This window comes from Molothrus aeneus, unplaced genomic scaffold (assembly GCF_037042795.1).
Source record: "Molothrus aeneus isolate 106 unplaced genomic scaffold, BPBGC_Maene_1.0 scaffold_43, whole genome shotgun sequence".
NCBI classification, from domain to species: Eukaryota; Metazoa; Chordata; class Aves; order Passeriformes; family Icteridae; genus Molothrus; species Molothrus aeneus.
In genome coordinates, this window is record NW_027099100.1 from 60,262 (window position 1) to 82,188 (window position 21,927).

General features: G+C 53.5%; 1 protein-coding gene across 1 annotated transcript in view; it reads left to right on the forward strand.

The window, feature by feature from the left end:
* LOC136570886 (maestro heat-like repeat-containing protein family member 1) overlaps positions 1–21,927 on the forward strand; it is a 69,103-nt gene that overhangs the window by 45,441 nt on the left and 1,735 nt on the right. Inside the window, exons 11-19 of the mRNA XM_066571291.1 lie at positions 2,970–3,139; positions 8,145–8,282; positions 10,521–10,635; positions 12,903–13,049; positions 13,821–14,009; positions 15,535–15,687; positions 15,775–15,909; positions 18,077–18,179; positions 20,018–20,083. Coding sequence (XP_066427388.1) covers positions 2,970–3,139; positions 8,145–8,282; positions 10,521–10,635; positions 12,903–13,049; positions 13,821–14,009; positions 15,535–15,687; positions 15,775–15,909; positions 18,077–18,179; positions 20,018–20,083 — 1,216 coding nt within the window. The remainder of the gene's footprint in view (positions 1–2,969; positions 3,140–8,144; positions 8,283–10,520; positions 10,636–12,902; positions 13,050–13,820; positions 14,010–15,534; positions 15,688–15,774; positions 15,910–18,076; positions 18,180–20,017; positions 20,084–21,927) is intronic.

Below are 21,927 nucleotides of genomic sequence, written 5' to 3' on the forward strand. Positions count from 1 at the left end.
GGAAAAACCCCCAAAATCCATGGGAATTCCAACAGGAAAAACCCCAAATCCGTGGGGAAAACCCCAAAATCCGTGGGAATTCCAACAGGAAAAACCCCAAATCCATGGGGAAAACCCCAAAATCCGTGGGAATTCCAACAGGAAAAACCCCAAATCTGTGGGACAAACCCCCAAATCCATGAGAGAAAAACTCCAAATCCATGGGAGAAAACACCAAATACTTTGGAGAAATGCCCAAATCCATGGGAGAAACCCCCAAATGCATGGGGGAAAACCCCAAATCCGTGGGAATTCCAATAGCAAAAACCCCAAATCTGCGGGAATTCCATCGGAAAAAAACCACAAATCTGTGGGACAAAATCCCAAATCTGTGGGAGGAACCCCAAATAATTCCAACAGGAAAAACCCCAAATCCGTGGAAGAAACCCCCCAAATCCATGGGAGAAAATCCCAAATCCATGGGAATTCCCTCTGGAAAAACCCCAAATCCACGGGAATTCCATCAGGAAAACCCCAAATCCGTGGAAGAAACCCCCAAATCCATGGGAATTCCAGCAGGAAAAGCTCCCAAATCCATGGGAATTCCATTACTAAAATCCCAAATCCATGGGCAAAATCCCAAATTCATGGGAATTCCCTCAGGAAAAACCCCAAATTTGTGGGAGAAACCCCAAATCTGTGGGAATTCCAGCAGGAAAAACCCCAAATCTGTGGATGAAACCCCGAAATCCATGGGAGAAAACCCCAAATCCGAGTGAATTCCATCAGGAAAAGCCCCCAAATCCTTGGGAATTCCATCCCAAACAGCCCCAAATCCACCAGAAATCCATCAGGAAAAACCCCAAATCCATGGGAATTCCATCCCAAACAGCCCCAAATCCACCAGAAATCCAGCAGGAAAAACCCTAAATCCATGGGGATTCCAACTGGAAAACCCCAAATCTGTGGAAAGAACCCCCAAATCCATGGGAGAAAACACCAAATCCATGGGAATTCCAGCAGGAAAAGCCCCAAATCCATGGGAATTCCCTCTGGAAAAACCCCAAATCCATAGGAGAAACCCCAAATCCATGGGAGAAATGCCCAAATCCATGGGAATTCCAACAGAAAAAAACCCGAAATCCATGGGAGAAACCCCCAAATCCATGGGAATTCCAGCAGGAAAAAATGGAAATCTGTGGGAAAACCCCAAAATCTATAGGAATTCCAACAGGAAAAACCCCAAATCTGTGGAAGAAACCCCCAAATCCATGGGACTTCCAGCAGGAAAAGCTCCCAAATCCGTGGGAATTCCATTACTAAAATCCCAAATCCATGGGCGAAAACCCCAAATCCACGGGAATTCCAGCAGGAAAAGCTCCAAATTTATGGAAGAAAAACCCAAATCCATGGGAATTCCAACAGGAAAAACCCCAAATCCATGGGAGAGAACCCCAAATCCATGGGAATTCCAGCAGGAAAAGCCCCAAATCCATGGAAGAAAAGCCCAAATCCATGGGAATTCCAGCAGGAAAACCCCAAATCTGTGGAAAGAACCCCCAAATCCATGGGAGAAAAGACCAAATCCATGGGAATTCCAGCAGGAAAAGCCCCAAATCCATGGGAATTCCCTCTGGAAAACCCCCAAATCCATGGGAATTTTGTGAGAAGTTTTTGGGGGAAAAAAAATGGAAAAAATGGAAATCCATGGGAGAAACCCCAAAATCCATGGGAATTCCAACAGGAAAAACCCCAAATCTGTGGGAATTCCCTCTGGAAAAACCCCAAATCCATGGGAGAAAACCCCAAATCCGTGGGAATTCCATCCCAAACAACCCCAAATCCCCCAGAAATCTAGCAGAAAAAAAAAAACCCAAACCCCTGGGAATTCCACCAGAAGATCCCCAGGCCCTGGGTGTCTCCATCAGGGGTTAACCCGGGCGGGCGGGGGGGGTTAATTAAGGGCCAATCAATCCTGGGCCATTCATTCCATCCCGGGCCATTCCATCCCGGGCCATTCATTCCATCCCGGCCCATTCATTCCATCCCATTCCATCCCGGCCCATTCATTCAATCCCAGGCCATTCAATCCCATTCCATCCCGGGCCATTCATTCAATCCCGGGCCGTTCCATCCCGGGCCATTCATTCCATCCCGGGCCATTCCATCCCTGCCCATTCCATCCTGGGCCATTCAATCAATCCCATTCCATCCCAGGCCATTCAATCCCTGGCCGTTCATTCAATCCCGGGCCATTCATTCCATCCCAGGCCATTCATTCAATCCCGGCCCATTCATTCCATCCCGGCCCATTCATTCAATCCCGGCCCATTCAATCCCAGGCCATTCATTCAATCCCATTCAATCCCGGGCCATTCCATCCCGGCCCATTCCATCCCGGGCCATTCATTCCATCCCAGCCCATTCCATCCCGGGCCATTCATTCCATCCCGGGCCGTTCCATCCCAGCCCATTCCATCCCGGCCCATTCATTCAATCCCGGGCCATTCATTCAATCCCATTCCATCCCGGGCCATTCAATCCCATTCCATCCCAGGCCATTCAATCCGGGGCCATTCCATCCCGGGCAGTTCCATCCCGGGCCATTCATTCAATCCCGGCCCATTCATTCAATCCCGGGCCATTCATTCCATCCCAGGCCGTTCCATCCCAGCCCATTCCATCCCGGGCCGTTCCATCCCGGCCCATTCATTCCATCCCGGCCCATTCATTCCATCCCGGGCCATTCATTCCATCCCGGGCCGTTCCATCCCGGGCCCATTCCGTCCTGGCCCATTCCATCCCGGCCCATTCATTCAATCCCGGGCCGTTCATTCCATCCTGGCCCATTCCATCCCGGCCCATTCATTCCATCCCGGGCCGTTCATTCCATCCCTGGCCATTCATTCCATCCCGGGCCATTCGATCCCGTTTTTCCCGGGGTTTTTCCGGCCGCTCATGCCCCGGGGGTTCCCGTGTTTCCCTGGCAGGCCACGCTGGCCCTGGATGAGCTCATGTCTGTGCCGGAGGCGGCGGCCGCGGTCCTGGAGCGATTCCCGGAGCTCTTCCCGGCGCTGCTGCTGCGCCTCGGCTGCGCCCTGGGCGTGCGGCTGCCCCGGGCCCTGCAGGGGCGGGACAGGGCCGGCCTGGAGCCCTGCAGGTGCGAAATGGGGAAAATGGGGAAAAATGGGGATTTTGTGAGGGAAAAGTGGGGGTTCTATGGGGGTGAGGCTGCCCCGGGCCCTGCAGGGGCGGGACAGGGCCGGCCTGGAGCCCTGCAGGTGCGAAATGGGGGAAAAATGGGGGCAAAATGGGGGGAAAATGGGGATTTTGTGGGTCTGGGGCTGCCCCGGGCCCTGCAGGGGCGGGACAGGGCCGGCCTGGAGCCCTGCAGGTGCGAAATGGGGGAAAATGGGGGAGAAATGTGTGGGAAAAGTGGGGATTTTGTGTGATAAAAGTGGGGATTTTGTGAGGGAAAAGTGGGGATTCAATGGGTCTGAGGCTGCCCCGTGCCCTGCAGGGAGGGGACAGGGCCGGCCTGGAGCCGTGCAGGTGGGAAATGGGGGAAAATGGGGGGAAAATGGGGGAAAAATGTGTGGGAAACCTGGGGATTTTGTGTGATAAAAGTGGGGATTTTGTGTGGGAAAAGTGGGGGTTCTATGGGGGTGAGGCTGCACCGGGCCCGGCAGGGAGGCGACAGGGCTGGCCTGGAGCCGTGCAGGTGGGAAAAATGGGGAAAAATGGGGATTTTGTGTGGGAAAAGTGGGGATTCTATGGGGGTGAGGCTGCCCCGGGCCCTGCAGGGGCGGGACAGGGCCGGCCTGGAGCCCTGCAGGTGCGAAATGGGGGAAAAATGGGGGCAAAATGGGGGGAAAATGGGGATTTTGTGGGTCTGGGGCTGCCCCGGGCCCTGCAGGGGCGGGACAGGGCCAGCCTGGAGCCCTGCAGGTGCGAAATGGGGGAAAATGGGGGAGAAATGTGTGGGAAAAGTGGGGATTTTGTGTGATAAAAGTGGGGATTTTGTGAGGGAAAAGTGGGGATTCAATGGGTCTGAGGCTGCCCCGTGCCCTGCAGGGAGGGGACAGGGCCGGCCTGGAGCCGTGCAGGTGGGAAATGGGGGAAAATGGGGGGAAAATGGGGGAAAAATGTGTGGGAAACCTGGGGATTTTGTGTGATAAAAGTGGGGATTTTGTGTGGGAAAAGTGGGGGTTCTATGGGGGTGAGGCTGCACCGGGCCCGGCAGGGAGGCGACAGGGCTGGCCTGGAGCCGTGCAGGTGGGAAAAATGGGGAAAAATGGGGATTTTGTGTGGGAAAAGTGGGGGTTCTATGGGGGTGAGGCTGCGCCGGGCCCTGCAGGGGCGGGACAGGGCCGGCCTGGAGCCCTGCAGGTGCGAAATGGGGGAAAAATGGGGGGAAAATGGGGGAAAAATGTGTGGGAAAAGTGGGGATTTTGTGTGATAAAAGTGGGGATTTTGTGAGGGAAAAGTGGGGATTTTGTGGGTCTGAGGCTGCCCCGGGCCCTGCAGAGGCGGGACAGGGCCGGCCTGGAGCCCTGCAGGTGCGAAATGGGGGAAAATGGGGATTTTGTGGGGCAAAGTGGGGGAAAGGGGGAATTCCATGGGGAAAAACGGAAATTTCCTGGGGAAAAGTGGGGATTCTATGGGCGTGCGGCTGCCCCGGGCCCTGCAGGGGCGGGACAGGGCCGGCCTGGAGCCGTGCAGGTGCGAAATGGGGGAAAAATGGGGATTTTGTGAGGGAAAAGGGGGAAAAAGTTGGGATTCTATGGGGAAAAGTGGTGATTTTGTGGGGAAAAGGGGGAATTCCATGGGGAAAAGTGGGGGAAATGGGGGAATTCCTGGGGAAAAGGGGCAGAAAGGGGGGTTCCTATGGGGAAAAGGGGGGATTTTGTGGAGAAAACTGAGCATTTTGTAGGGAAAAGGGGGAATTCCCTAGGGAAAAGTGGGGAAACGGGGGGATTCCTTGGGGAAAAGAGGGAATTTTGTGGGGGAAAAGGGGGAAAAAAGTGGGGGTTCTGTGGGGAAAAGTGGGGAAAACGGGGGAATTCCTGGGGAAAAGTGGGGATTTTGTGGAGAAAAGGGGGGATTCCATGGGGAAGATTTGGTGGTGGAGAGTGGGAATTCCCTGGGGAAAAGTGGGAATTCTCTTGGGAAAAGTGGGAATTTAGTGGGGAAAAGAGGGAATTCTGTGGGGGAAAGTGGGGAAAGGGTGGGAATTCCATGGGGAAAAGTGGGGGTTTTGTGCCAGGAAAGGGGGAATTCCCTGGGGAAAAGGGGGAATTCCCTGGGGGAGAGGGGGAATTTTGTGGGAATTCCATGGGGAAAAGCAGGAATTCTGTGGGGGAAAGTGGGAATTCTGTGGGGAATTCCATGGGGGAAAGATGGGAAGTCGATAAGGAAGAGACGGGAATTGTGTGGGGGAAAGGTGGAAATTCCGTGGGAAAGGTGGGAATTCCGTGGTGGAAAAGTGAAATTGTCTGGGGAAATTCCGTGGGAATTCCATTGGAAAAGGGTGGAAATTCTGTGGGGAAGGGCGGGAGGTTCAGAGGGAAGAGATGGGAATCCTGTGGGGAAAGTTGGGAATTCCTCGGGGAAATTCCGTGGGGAAAGGGCAGAAATTCCATGAGGGAAATGGGGAATTCCGTCGGGAGAAGGGAATTCTGTGGGGAAAGGTGGGAATTTAATGGGGAAAAGACGGGAATTCCGTGGGGAAATTCCATGGGGAAAAGGGGGTTTGGTGGGAACAGGGTGGGATTCATGGGATCTGGGGGATTGATGGGACAATGGAATAATGGGATAATGGGATAATGGGATAATGGGATGGGATCTGTGGGATCCATGGGATCCGTGGGGTGGGATTTATGGGATTGATGGCATGGGATGGGATTTATGGGATTGATGGTTTTGATGGGATGGATGGGATTTATGGCATGGGATGGGATACGGGATTTACGGGATAATGGGATGGGGGGGATGGGAATGGGAAATGAGACAGGGATGGGAATAGGATGGGATTTATGGGATAACGGGATTTATGGGATAACGGGATAATGGGGTGGGACCATGGAATCCATGGGGTCATGGGAGCCAAGGGTTGGGATCCAAGGCTGGGATTGGGAATTTGGGGAGCGGGATGGAGCATCTGGAGCAGGGTTGGGATGCTGGAGAAGATTCCCAAAAAAAGGAGGAATGAGGGAGTGAATTCCAGGGAAACCACGGCTGCCCCATCCCTGGAATTGTCCCATCCCGGGATAGCGGGAAGTGTCCCATGGAAAAACTGGGAATGGGCTGATGCCAAAATTCCCTCCATCCCAAACCAGCCCGGAATTCCACGGACACCCCTGATATATTCCCAGCCTGGAATTGTCCCGGAATTCCCATGGGAATGGGATCACCCTTGAATCCCCTCCATCCCCACCCCATTCCCGCATTCTGGGACTTCCCAAGCCTGGCAGATCCCGAGCTTTCCTTAATTAGTCCTTAATTAATCCCTGAGGCCCCTGGAGAGGCCTCGGGGTTTTGTTTTTTTTTTCCCGGAATTTTCCCCTTCCCGTTTCTTGTCCCGCTTTTCCCTTGGCCGCCTGCACGGGGAAAGCTTCACCGGGATCTTTCCAGCTCCTCTGGAGGATTTTTTTGGGGAAAACTCCCGGATTTTCCATTGGGAATCCACCTTGGGCCTCTCCTTGGGTTTTCCCCATGGGATCCTGGATCCTTTGGACTCACGGAATGGCCGAGGCTGGAAAACCTCTGGGATGGTCCCGTCCCATCCAGCCCTGAATCCGAGGATGCTCCACATCCCAGGGAACATTTTCCAGGGCGCAGTTCCCATCTTTGGGATCCGTTTTCCATCATTATTCCCAAATTTCCAGCATTCCAGAGGCTGCCCTGGAATCCCTGGGGTTCTCCCACCCCCCCACACACAAATTCCAGGGGACTGGGACAAATCCCGATGGGGAAATCCGGGATGGCAGCTCCGGAGGGCGATCCCGAATCCCGGATTCCCTTCGTGTGTGGGATCCCCGTTCCGACAGCCGGGATTTATCCCTGGCTCCCCTTCCCGGTGTTTTGACGGGATAACGGATCTGTTCCAGATGTTGCTCCGCGGCAGAACAGTCCCAGCCCTATAAATCCTTCATTCCATGGAAAAAAAAAAAAGAAAATTCCCCTCAAGTAGCTCCGGAGTTTTTCCTTTCCCTTTTTTTTTTTTTTTTTTTTTTGTCTTGGATCCCGTTCCCGGTGCGCTGGGACGGCTCCAACTCCGGCACAGAATTCCCTTGGGATATCCTGGGTGGAGCCAGAGCCAAACCTGAATCCAGTCCCAAATTCAATCCCAAATCCAATTTGAAACCCAATCCCAAATCCAACCCTGAATCCAATCCCAACTCCAATCCCAAACCCAGTCCCGTATCTGATCTTGAACACAATCCCAAATTCAATCCCAGATCCAGTCCCAAATCCAATCACAAACCCAGATTCAGTTGTGATTCCAAACCCAGATCCAATCCCGAATCCAATCCCAAACCCAGTCATGAATCCATTTCTGAACCCAATCCCAAACCCAATCCTGAACCTAATTTTTAACCAAATCCCAAATCCAACCCCAGATCCCATCCCAAATCCTGTCCCAGATTCAATCCTGAATCCAATCCCAAACCCAATCCCAAATCCAACCCCAGATCCAGTCCTGAATCCAATCCCAAATCTAATGCAAATCTGATCCCAAATCCAACCCCAGATGCAATCCCAAACCCAGTCCCAAATCCAGGCCTGAATCTGATCCTGAATGTGATCCCAAATCCAATCCCAAATCCAGTCTTGAATCTAATCCCAAATCCAACCCCAGATCCAATCCCAAACCCAATCCCAAATCTGATCCTGAATCCAAACCCAAATCCAGCCCCAAACGCAATCCCCAATCCGATCCTGAATCTAATCCCAAATCCAACCCCAGATCCAATCCCAAACCCAATCCCAAATCTGATCCTGAATGTGATCCCAAATCCAATCCCAAACCCAATCCCCAATCCGATCCTGAATCCAACCCCAGATCCAATCCCAAACCCGATCCCAGTTGCATGCCCAGGTCCCATCCCGGCTCCAGTCCCAGATCCCAGATCCCAGTCCCGATCCCGATCCCGCTGTTCCAGCTGCGCGGCGCAGACGCTGAAGGCGATGCTGGCGCGGGCCGGGAACGACGACGTCGTGCAGGACGTGGGAAGCGCCGGGGGCTGGGAACTGATGGAAATTCCCGAGCGGCACCACGACGGAATCGCCCTCCTGGCCGGGTAGGGAATCCTGCGGGAGCTTCCCAGGGAATTCCGGGGCTTTTGGGTGGGGTTGGGATCATTTCGCTCCCGGGAATGTGGAGGGCTGGAGGCAGCTGGAGCTGGAAGTTGGTCCCGCTGTGGAATTCCTGATGTCTCCAATCCCAAAATGGGATTCCCGGTGTCTCCAATCCCAGTATGGGATTCCCAGTGTCACCCATCCCAAAATGGGATTCCCGGTGTCACTGATCCCAGTATGGAATTCCCAGACTCTCCGATCCCAGTGTGGAATTCCTGATGTCTCTAATCCCAAAATGGGACTCCCGGTGTCATTGATCCCACTATGGAATTCCCAGTGTCTCCAATCCCAGTGTGGAATTCCTGATGTCTCCAATCCCAAAATGGGACTCCCTGTGTCTCCAATCCCAGTGTGGAATTCCCAGTGTGTCCAATCCCAAAACCGGATTCCCGGTGTCTCCAATCCCAGTGTGGAATTCCCAGGGTCACCCATCCCAAAATGGGATTCCCGGTGTCATTGATCCCAGTATGGAATCCTCAGCGTCACCCATCCCAGTATGGGATTCCCAGTGTCACCCATCCCAAAATGGGACTCCCGGTGTCATTGATCCCAGTATGGAATTCCCAGACTCTCCGATTCCAGTGTGGAATTCCCAGTGCCTCTAATCCCAAAATGGGACTCCCGGTGTCTCCAATCCCAGTGTGGAATTCCAGGTATCTCCCATCCCAGCATGGAATTCCCGGTGTCTCAAATCCCAGTATGGGATTCCCAGTGTCATTGATCCGAGTATGGAATTCCCAGTGTGTCCAATCCCAAAACCGGATTCCCGGTGTCTCCAATCCCAGTGTGGAATTCCCAGTGTCACCCATCCCAAAATGGGATTCCCGGTGTCATTGATCCCAGTATGGAATTCCCAGACTCTCCGATCCCAGTGTGGAATTCCCAGTGTCACCCATCCCAAAATGGGATTCCCACTGTCAGTGATCCCAGTGTGGAATTCCAGGTATCTCCCATCCCAGCGTGGAATTCCCGGTGTCTCAAATCCCAGTATGGGATTCCCAGTGTCATTGATCCGAGTATGGAATTCCCAGTGTGTCCAATCCCAAAACCGGACTCCCGGTGTCTCCAATCCCAGTGTGGAATTCCCAGTGTGTCCAATCACAAAATGGGATTCCCAGTGTCACCCATCCCAAAATGGGACTCCCAGTGTCATTGATCCCAGTATGGAATTCCCAGACTCTCCAATCCCAGTGTGGAATTCCCAGTGTCACCCATCTCCGCATGGAATTCCCGGTGTCTCCAATCCCAGTATGGGATTCCCAGTGTCACCCATCCCAAAATGGGATTCCCAGTGTGTCCAATCCCAAAACCGGACTCCCGGTGTCTCCAATCCCAGTGTGTAATTCCCAGTGTCTCCAATCCCAAAATGGAATTCCCAGTGTCACCCATCTCAGCATGGAATTCCCGGTGTCTCAAATCCCAGTGTGGAATTCCCAGTGTCCCCAATCCCAAAATGGGACTCCCGGTGTCTCCAATCCCAGTGTGGAATTCCCAGTGTCACCCATCCCGAAGTGGGATTCCTGGTATCATTGATCCCACTATGGAATTCCCAGTGTCCCGAATCCCAGTATGGGATTCCCAGTTGTTTCCAGTCCCCCGTGGAATTCCCAGAGTCTCTGATCCCGCAGCAGAATTCCCAGTGTGGATCCATCCGTCCATCCAAACCCGCTGTGGAATTCCAGCACCAGTGATCCCACCACGGAATTCCCAGAGTCCCCAGTCCCAGTGCGGAATTCCCGGTGTCCCCGATCCCACTGCGGAATTCCCGGTGTCTCCGATCCCACTGTTCCCCGCCCATCCCACATTTCCCATCATTCCTGTGGCTCATTCCCTTCCCCGTTCCCTCCCCAATTCCATGGGATCCTAAAGGTCCCCGTGGAAAACTCCTCCTCCTCCTGCTGCATCCCTGGAGTATCCCGGTGCATCCCAACCCATCATTCGGGAATAATGGGAAAAAAAAATCCCAAAACATCCGGGAATAACTCCCAGGTCGGGATTGGGATTATCCAACTTTCGGGGAACTCATCCCAAAGAAATCCCGGATGGGGTGTCTGGGATGTTCCAGATCCTTCTCTGGGGGTCAGTCCCGGTTTTCCATGCGGGGTGTGGTCCTGCCTGGGGACAGGGATTCCCGGGATTCCTGGGATTCCCGGGATTCCTGGGAGCGCTGTTCCCGCCAGGGCGATGGCTCGGCTCTGCGGGCCCCGGCTGCCGCCCATCGTCCGGAGCCTCATCCCGGTGCTGGGAAGCGCCTTGGAATGCCAGAGGGTGACCAGCAGCGCCTTCCTGGCCGAGGTGAGCGGGAAATGCGGGAATGGCCCCCTGGTCTGTCCTCCATCCGTCCATCCGTCCATCCGTCCATCCGTCCATCCGTCCATCCGTCCATCCGTCCATCCATCCGTGGATCCATCGTGCATCCCATGGATCCATCCATCTGCCATCCATCTATCCATGGATCCATCCATCCCTAGATCCATCCCTGGGTCTATCCACACATCCATCCATCCATGGATCCACCCATGGATCTGTCCATTCCTCATTCATCCATCCATCACCCATCATCCATCCATCCATCACCCATCCATCACCCATCACCCATCATCCATCCATGGATCTGTCCAGCCATCATCCATCCATCCATCCATCCATCCATCCATCCATCCATCCATCCATCCATCATCCATCATCCATCCATCATCCATCCATCCATCCATCCATCCATCCATCCATCCATCCATCCATCCATCCATCCATCCCATCCATCCTTCCATCCATCCATCCATCCATCCATCTCCATCACATCCATCCATCCATCCATCATCCATCATCCATCCATCCATCCATCCATCCATCCATCCATCCATCATCCATCATCCATCCATCATCCATCCATCCATCCATCATCCATCCATCATCCATCCATCCATCCATCCATCCATCATCCATCCATCCATCCATCCATCCATCCATCCATCATCCATCCATCCATCCATCCATCCATCATCCATCCATCCATCCATCATCCATCATCCATCCATCCATCCATCCATCCATCCATCCATCATCCATCATCCATCCATCATCCATCCATCCATCCATCCATCCATCATCCATCCATCCATCCATCCATCATCCATCATCCATCATCCATCCATCCATCCATCCATCATCCATCCATCCTTCCATCCATCCATCATCCATCATCCATCCATCATCCATCCATCCATCCATCCATCCATCATCCATCCATCCATCCTTCCATCCATCCATCCATCCATCCATCCATCCATCATCCATCCATCCATCCATCATCCATCCATCCATCATCCATCCATCATCCATCCATCCATCCATCCATCCATCATCCATCCATCCATCCATCCATCCATCATCCATCCATCATCCATCCATCATCCATCATCCATCATCCATCATCCATCCATCCATCCATCCATCATCCATCCATCCATCCATCCATCCATCCATCCATCCATCCATCATCCATCCATCCATCATCCATCCATCCATCCATCATCCATCCATCATCCATCATCCATCATCCATCCATCCATCCATCCATCATCCATCCATCCATCATCCATCCATCATCCATCATCCATCCATCCATCCATCCATCCATCATCCATCATCCATCATCCATCCATCATCCATCCATCATCCATCCATCCATCCATCCATCCATCATCCATCATCCATCCATCCATCATCCATCCATCATCCATCATCCATCCATCCATCCATCCATCCATCATCCATCCATCATCCATCCATCCATCATCCATCCATCATCCATCCATTCATCCATCCATCATCCATCATCCATCCATCATCCATCCATCCATCATCCATCCATCCATCCATCCATCCATCCATCCATCATCCATCATCCATCCATCATCCATCCATCCATCATCCATCCATCCATCCATCCATCCATCCATCATCCATCATCCATCCATCATCCATCCATCCATCATCCATCCATCCATCCATCCATCCATCCATCATCCATCATCCATCCATCATCCATCCATCCATCATCCATCCATCATCCATCATCCATCCATCATCCCTCCATCCATCCATCCATCATCCATCCATCCATCCATCATCCATCCATCCATCCATCCGTCCATCATCCATCATCCATCCATCATCCATCATCCATCCATCCATCTATCCATCCCTCATCCATCCATCCATCATCCATGGATCCATTCATGGATCCATCTATGGATCCATCCATGGTTCCATCCAACCCATGGATCCATCCATGAATCCATCTATGAATCCATCTCTGGATCCATCCATGGATCCATCCATGAATCCATCTATGGATCCATCCATGGTTCCATCCATCCCATGGATCCATCCATGAATCCATCTATGGATCCATCCATGGATCCATCCAACCCATGGATCCATGAATCCATCTATGGATCCATCCATGGATCCCTCCATCCATCCATCCATGAGCTCCCCCCTCATTGATCCAGGGGGATTTTTCCCGGCCTATCCCGAGGTTTTTTTCCCTTCTCCAGCTCCTCAACCACAACGTGGTGAACGACCTGCTCCTGCTGGAGCCGCTCCTGGACGCGCTGACGGCTCTGGAGAAGGATTCCTGCCTCCTGGTGCGCGTCCTGGCGCTCCGCGGGCTCGGCAACGTGGCCTCGGGATCCCCGGAACAGGTGGGATTGGGGATTTGGAGGGGCACTGGGAATGGATTCCCTCCAAAATGTTGGGATGAGTTTTTTGTGGGATGGGGAGGAAGCTTCAGGGATTGGGATGCACCAGGAGGCTCCGAATCCTTAAAATCCCTCAGCGGCTCCCGGGAAGTTTTCTGGAGCCATTCCCAGGAATCCCGGGAATCGCCGGAGCCTTTCCCCAGCCCCATTTTCCAGGGATCCCCAGGAACGTTTCCCAGAGCCGCAGGAATTCCAGCTGGGATCGGCCCCTTTTCCCAGCTTCTCCCGGGAATCCTCAGCCTCAGTCCCTGCCCTGCTTCCCCAAGCCCCAAATCCCAGAATTCCACCAAATTCCAGGGGAACATTCCCAACAATCCCGACCTGAGGCCCTTGGGTCCTGTCCCATTCCCTGGGAACAGATCCCGCCCTGGATCCCCCTGGATCCCTTCAATCCCACTTTTCTCTGGGATGAGCCCCAACAGCTCCCTCAGCTGCCCCTGAGAATTCCCCCATTCCCAACCATGAACCCACCAAACCTGTTTGCCTGCAATTCCAGTTTGGAATATTCCCAAAAATCCCAACTCCAGGCCCTTCCCTTTGTCCCTGGCAGCAGATCCTGCCCTGGATCCCCCTGGATCCCTTCAATCCCACTTTTCTCTGGGACAATCCCCCCCGCCCTCCCGGGACTCTGCGATCCCGGTTTCCCCGGCTGCGATCCCGGTTTCCCCGGCTGCGATCCCGGTTTTCCCTCTGCGATCCCGGTTTTCCCGGCAGATCCGGAGGCACGGCTCGCAGCTGCTGGCCTCCATGGTCAACGGCATGGACGACAAGGACGATCCCAACAATCTGCTGGCTCTGGAGGCCATGTCCAGCCTCTCCAAAATCCTGGATCACCTGGAAGAGCGGGACGTGCAATCCACGCTGCTCCGCGTCGCCATCCGCATCCGGCCCTTCTTCGACAGCGTGAGCAGCCCGCCCGCAATTCCCGGAGTCGGGAACGGCGTTGGGTCCATCCGGGATGTGGGGTGTTCCCATCCCGGGTTTCTCCTCGGGATGGGGTTTCTGCTGGATCTTCATCCGTGCTCCAGTGCTGGGCTGAGGGTCCCACTGGGATTGGTCCATTGGGATTTTCCCCGTTGGGATTGGCCCGTTGGGTTTTTCCCACCGGGATTTTCCCGTTGGGTTTTCCCCATTGGAATTGTCCCACCGGGATTTTTCCATCAGGATTTCCCCATTGGGATTGGCCCACTGGGATTTTCCCATTGGGATTTTTCCGTCGGGATTTTCCTGTTGGGATTGGTCCCACTGGGATTGGTCCACTGGGATTGGTCCACTGGGATTGGTCCTTTGGGATTTTCCCCTTGGAATTGTCCCATTAGGATTGGTCCATCAGGATTTTCCCGTTGGGATTGGCCCATTGGGATTTCCCTGTTGGGTTTTCCCCATTGGAATTGTCCCATTGGGATTTTCCCACTGGGATTGGCCCCAGGCTTGGGGGACAACCAGGATTGGGATGGTGGGAAAAACGGGATGGGAATGGTGGGATCAGAGCACAGGGATTTGGGGATCCCAGGATGGCAATGGTAGGATTACCATGATTGGGAATGGTGGGATCCCAGGGTGGGATTTGGGGATCCCAGGATGGGATTTTGGGATCCCAGGGTGGGAAAGGTGGGAATGGCAAGGTGGTGATTTTGGGATCCCAGGGTGGGATTTGGGGATCCCAGGATGGCAATGGTAGGATTACCGTGATTGGGAATGGTGGGATCCCAGGGTGGGATTTTGGGATCCCAGGGTGGGAAAGGTGGGAATGGCAAGGTGGTGATTTTGGGATCCCAGGATGGGATTTGGGGATCCCAGGATGGGAAAGGTGGGAATGGCAAGGTGGTGATTTTGGGATCCCAAGGTGGGATTTTGGGATCCCAGGGTGGGAAAGGTGGGAATGGCAAGGTGGCGATTTTGGGATCCCAGGGTGGGATTTGGGGATCCTAGGATTGGGAATGGTGGGATTATCGTGATTGGGAATGGTGGGATCCCAGGGTGGGATTTGGGGATCCCAGGGTGGGAAAGGTGGGAATGGCAAGGTGGCGATTTTGGGATCCCAGGGTGGGATTTGGGGATCCCAGGGTGGGATTTGGGGATCCCAGGGTGGGAAAGGTGGGAATGGCAAGGTGGCGATTTTGGGATCCCAGGGTGGGATTTGGGGATCCCAGGGTGGGAAAGGTGGGAATGGCAAGGTGGCGATTTTGGGATCCCAGGGTGGGATTTGGGGATCCCAGGGTGGGAAAGGTGGGAATGGCAAGGTGGTGATTTTGGGATCCCAGGATGGGAAAGGTGGGAATGGCAAGGGGGCGATTTTGGGATCCCAGGGTGGGAAAGGTGGGAACGGCAAGGGGGCGATTTTGGGATCCCAGGGTGGGATTTGGGGATCCCCGGATGGGATCCATGGGATTTCCCCCCGTGATTCCCGTGTTCCCCGTTTTCCCAGGAGCACGCCGAGCTCCGGCACTCCTCCATCCTCCTCTTCGGGAACCTGTCCCGCTTCAGCCGCTCCGACGCCGAGGTTTTCTCGGAGCAGATCCTCAACGGGCTCGTGACGCTCCTGCTGCACCTGCAGGACCCCCAGCCCGACGTGGTCAAGGTGGGATTGCCGGGAACCCCCGGGGCTCCCTGAGGCCCGGCGGGATCCCCCACCCACGGCGAATTCCCGGCGTTCCCGGCTCTCCAGGCCTGCAAGTTCGCGCTGAGGATGTGCGGGCCCAGCCTGGGCTGCGAGGGGCTCCGGGAAATGTTCGGGAATCACCTGCGGGAGGAGCGGGGGCTGCACTACGGGGAGTTCATCAACGACGCCGCCAAGTTCCTGGTGCGACAGCACGGGGATATTGGGAATTTGGGATATTGGGATATTGGTATGTTGGGATATCGGGACATTGGGATGTTGGTACATGGGGATATTGGGATATCGGGACATTGGGACATTGGGATGTGCGGGGGCTGCACTACGGGGAGTTCATCAACGACGCCGCCAAGTTCCTGGTGCGACAGCACGGGGACAGCACGGGGACATTGGGATATTGAGATATTGGGATGTTGGGATATTGGGACATTGGGATATTGGGAATTTGGGATATTGGGATATTGGGATATTGGGATAGTGGGACATTGGGACATGGGGATATTGGGATATTGGGATATCGGGATATTGGGATGTGTGGGGCTGCACTACGGGGAGTTCATCAACGACGCCGCCAAGTTCCTGGTGCGACATCACGGGGACTTTGGGACATTGGGATATTGGGAATTTGGGACATTGGGACATTGGGATATTGGGACATTGGGATATCGGGAATTTGGGACATTGGGATATTGGGATATTGGGATACTGGGATATTGCGACATTGGGATTTGGGGATATTGGGACATTGGGATTTGGGGATATTGGGACATTGGGACATTGGGATATTGGGACATTGGGATATTGCGATATTGGGAATTTGGGATATGGGGACATGGGGAAGAGCAGGGGCTGCACTACGGGGAGTTCATCAACGACACCGCCAAGTTCCTGGTGTGACATCACGGGGACAGCACGGGGACATTGGGACATTGAGACATTGGGATATTGGGACATTGGGATTTGGGGATATTGGGACATTGGGATATTGGGAATTTGGGACATTGGGATTGGGAATGTGGGGGTGGGATTGGGATTGGGTTGGGGACCCCGTGGGGCCTCGGTGTTTTCCCATTTCCCTGCGTGTCCGGAGTGTCCCCCATGTCCCATATTCCAACATCCCCCCAGTCCTCCCAGTGTCCCCAGTGTCCCCAACATCCCCAGTGTCCCCAACGTCCCCAGTGTCCCGAATGATCTCAATGTCCCCAATGTCCCCAATCCCTGCATGGGAATGTCCCCAGTGTCCCCCACTTCCCTGCTGGCTGCGCTGTCCACAGTGTCCCCTCTGTCCCCGCTGTCCCCAGTGTCCCCAATCCCACACTGTCCCCAATGTCCCCAATGTCCCCAATGTGTCCACTGTCCCCAATGTCCCCATTGCCCCCATTGCCCCCAACACCTCCACTGTCCCCAATGTCCCCGCTGTCCCCATTGCCCCCAACACCCCCTCTGTCCCTGCTGTCCCCAATGTCCCCACTGTCCCCAATCCCACCCAATGGCCCCAATGTCCGCAGTGTCCCCAATGTCTCAAATGTCCCCAGTGTCCCCATTGCCCCCAACACCCCCAATGTCCCCGCTGTCCCCGCTGTCCCCACTGTCCCCATTGCCCCCAACACCCCCAGTGTCCCCGCTGTCCCCTCTGTCCCCTCTGTCCCTGCTGTCCCCAATGTCCCCACTGTGCCCAATGTCCCCGCTGTCCCCGCTGTGCCCAATGTCCCCAGTGTCCCCAACACCCCCAATGTCCCCACTGTCCCTGCTGTCCCTGCTGTCCCCAATGTCCCCGCTGTCCCCAATGTCCCCATGGCCCCCAACACCCCCGCTGTCCCCGCTGTCCCCAATGTCCCCAATGTGTCCACTGTACCCAGTGTCCCCATTGCCCCCATTGCCCCCAACACCTCCACTGTCCCCAATGTCCCCGCTGTCCCCGCTGTCCCCGCTGTCCCCAATGTCCCCGTGTCCCTGCTGTCCCCAATGTCCCCGCTGTCCCCGCTGTCCCCAATGTCCCCGCTGTCCCCAATGTCCCCGTGTCCCTGCTGTCCCCAATGTCCCCTCTGTCCCTGCTGTCCCCAATGTCCCCGCTGTCCCCGCTGTCCCCAATGTCCCCGCTGTCCCCAATGTCCCCGTGTCCCTGCTGTCCCCAATGTCCCTGCTGTCCCCAATGTCCCCGCTGTCCCCAATGTCCCCATTGCCCCCAACACCCCCGCTGTCCCCGCTGTCCCCAATGTCCCCAATGTCCCCAATGTCCCCGCTGTCCCCGCTGTCCCTGCTGTCCCCACTGTCCCCAATGTCCCCGCTGTCCCCAATGTCCCCGCTGTCCCCGCTGTCCCCGCTGTCCCCAATGTCGCCGCTGTCCCCGCAGATGCGCAGCCACCCTGCTCTGCTGGGCCGCCTCATCTCCACCAACCTCTTCTACTTCAAGAGCCCCTGGCGGGAGCTGCGGGCGGCGGCGGCCATGTTCACCGGTGAGGGACAGCGGGGACACCGCGCTGGCCTCGCCACCCACCGCGGTGACATCGGCCCTGGGCGTCCCCGCTGCGCCTCTGGGCTCCTTCGGGGCGGCTTTGGGTCATTTCGGGGTAATTCTGAAAGTCTTGGGGTCCCTGGTGACCCCAGTCGTGCTGCCTGGCTCTGTCACCCACTGCGGTGACATTGGTGGCTTTTGTCACCAGCAGGTGACATTGCTTTGGAGGCTCCCAAGGGGCTTTGGGGTGGCTTTGGGTGGTTTTAGGGCGTTCTGGGGGGATTTTGGGGTCCCTGGTGACCCCAAACCTGTCCCCTGGTAGATTCAGGTTTCTCTTCTCCTTGGTGTCACCACAGTGGTGGCTTTTGTCACCAGGGGGTGACATCGGTCCTGCAGGTGGCCAAGGGGTTCTTTGGCTGGTTTTGGTTGTTCTGGGGTGATCCTGGATGGTTTTGGGGTGATATTGAAGATTTTGGGGTCCCTGGTGACCCCAAACTTGTCCCCAGGTGGACTCAGGCCCTGTCGCCTCTTGGGGTCACGGTGGTGGCCTTTGTCACCAAGGGGTGACATCGGCCCTGGAGGCCCCCAAGGGGTTTTTGGGCTGGTTTTGTTGTTTTGGGGTGATCCTGGATGGTTTTTGAGGTGATTTTGAAGGTTTTGGGGTCCCTGGTGACCACAACCACGTCCCCTGCTTCTGCCACCTCTTGGGGTCACAGTGGTGGCCTTTGTCACCAAGGGGTGACATCGGCCCTGGAGGGTCCCAAGGGGTTTTGGGGGGGGGTTTGGTTGTTTTGGGGTGATCCTGGATGGTTTTGGGGGTAATTTTTACGATTTTGGGGTCCCTGGTGACCCCAAACTTGTCCCCTGGTAGGTTCAGGTCTCTCTTCTCCTTGGTGTCACCACAGTGGTGGCTTTTGTCACCAGGGGGTGACATCGGCCCTGCAGGTTCCCATGGAGATTTTGGGTGGGGTTTGGTTGTTTTGGGTGATTTTGGGGGTAATCCAGAAGGTTTTGGGGTCTCTGGTGACTTCCATCTTATCCCCAGGTGGACTCAGGCCCTGTCACCTCTTGGGGTCACCACGGTGGCCTTTGTCACCAAGGGGTGACATCAATCCTGGAGGTCCCCAAGGGGTTTTTGGGCTGTTTTGGGGTGATTTTGGGACATTCTGGGCTGGTTTTGGGTGGTTTTGGGACATTCTGGGCTGGTTTTGGGGTGATTTTAGGACATTTTGGGCTGGTTTTGGGGTGGTTTTAGGACATTTTGGGCTGGTTTTGGGTGGTTTTAGGACATTCTGGGCTGGTTTGGGGTGGTTTTAGGACATTTTGGGCTGGTTTTGGGTGGATTTGGGACATTCTGGGCTGGTTTTGGGGTGGTTTTAGGACATTTTGGGCTGGTTTTGGGGTGATTTTAGTACATTTTGGGCTGGTTTTGGGGTGGTTTTAGGACATTTTGGGCTGGTTTTGGGGTGATTTTAGGACATTTTGGGCTGGTTTTGGGGTGATTTTAGGACATTCTGGGCTGGTTTTGGGGTGATTTTAGGACATTTTGGGCTGGTTTTGGGTGGTTTTACGACATTTTGGGCTGGTTTTGGGTGGTTTTAGGACATTCTGGGCTGGTTTTGGGGTGGTTTTTGGGGAATCTTGGAGCATCTGGTGACCCCAAACTTGTCCCTGGTGCGGTCACCTCCTGTGGTGGCTTTTGTCACCAGGGGGTGGCATCACTCCTGGAGGGTTTTGAGCCGTTTTTGTTCAGTTTTGGGATATTCCGATGGGGTTTTTTGGGGTAATTTTGGGGTTTTTAGGGAATATTTCAGTCCCTGATCCCAAAATTCCCTCCAGGGTTCCTGGTGCTCCACATGGACGAGGAGCAGGGCCAGCAGGTGGACCTGGACCAGCTCATCTCCGGTGAGTGGGAATTCTCAAATTCCTGGATTCCCGAATTCCAAAATTTCCAAATTTCCACTTTTCCAAATTTTTCCCATTTTTCAGGCCAAAATCCCTCATTTTTAGGGAGAAAAATGCCATTTTTTGGGAAAAAAAATCCCATTTTTAGGGGGAAAAAATCCCATTTTTCAGACCAAAATTCTTTACTTATAGGGAAAAAAAATCCCATTTTTCAGGCCAAAATTCCTCATTTTTAGGGAGAAAAATCCCATTTTTTGGGAAAAAGAATCCCATTTTTAGAGGGAAAAATCCCATGTTTAGGGGGAAAAAGCCCATTTTTCTGGCCAAAATTCCTCATTTTTAGGGGAAAAAACCCCCATTTTTAAGCGAAAAAATCCTTAATTTTTAGGAAAAAAACCCCATTTTTAGGGGGAAAAAAATCCCATTTTTAGGGAGAGAAATCCCCCCATTTTTTCAGAAGAAAAAATCCCATTTTTCAGGCCAAAATTCCTCATTTTTAGGGAAAAAAAATCCCATTTTTAGGGGGAAAAATCCCATTTTTCAGGCCAAAATTCCGAAAGTTTTTGGGGAAAAAATCCCTTATTTTTAGGGAAAAAAAATCCCATTTTTAGGGAGAGAAATCCCCCCATTTTTTCAGAAGAAAAAATCCCATTTTTCAGGCCATAATTCCTCATTTTTAGGGAAAAAAATCCCATTTTTAGGGGGAAAAATCCCATTTTTCAGGCCAAAATTCCAAAAGTTTTTGGGGGAAAAAATCCCTTATTTTTAGGGAAAAAAAATCCCATTTTTAGGGAGAGAAATCCCCCCATTTTTTCAGAAGAAAAAATCCCATTTTTCAGGCCAAAATTCCTCATTTTTAGGGAAAAAAATCCCATTTTTAGGGGGAAAAATCCCATTTTTCAGGCCAAAATTCCGAAATTTTTTGGGGAAAAAATCCCTTATTTTTAGGGAAAAAAATCCCATTTTTAGGGGGAAAAAACCCAATTTTTCAGGCCAAAATTCCTCATTTTTAGGGGGAAAAAAAATTCCCATTTTTAGTTAAAAATGCCCCCAATTTTTGGGAAAATGAAATCCCATTTTTCGGGCTGCAGGAGCCCTCCCGGGAAGGGCCCTCCTGGCTCCCCCGCTCCCCATGAGTTCATTTTTCTGCATTTTCGGGATTTTTTTTTATTTTCCCCTCTCAGCTCTGACCTCATCCCGTGGAGCCGAGCCCGGAAAATTCCCGACCTTTCCAAGGGAGCCGCAAAAAACTCTAAAAAAGGGAAAAATTTCACTTTTCCAGCGGCTGCGAGGGCCCTTCCAGGAGCAAAGGGGGGAGGAGGCGCTCGCCCGGAATTCGGGGAATTTTTGGGATTCTGGGGAAGGGACGGGGGGGGGGCTCTGATCCCGACAGAAATGGGGGAAAAATCCCCAAAAATGGGGGAGAAACCAGGAAAAAACTTGGGAAAAAAAAACAAACCCCTGGATGCGATCCCGGCTCCTGGGAGCTGCTCCAGGATTTGGGAACGGGGGTGGAGAAGGAACTCGGGCCAAGAAAATCCCGTTCACTTCCCCTTCCATTGTTTGGGACCATCCCAAGGTTTTCATTGTTTCACTTGAATTTTAGAGGGGTTGGGATCAGCCCAAAACTCTACTGGGAATTTTTCGGGATCATCCCGAAACTTTCATTTTAATTTTAGGGATTTTTTGGGGTTCGTCCCAAACATTTAATTTTAATCTTTTGGGCTCATCCTGTACCTTTAATTTTAGGGTTTTTGGGATAATCCCGAGCCCTGACTGTTAATTTTTTTGGGGGGGGATCATCCTGTACTTTTAATTTTAATTTTAGGTTTTTAGGATCATCC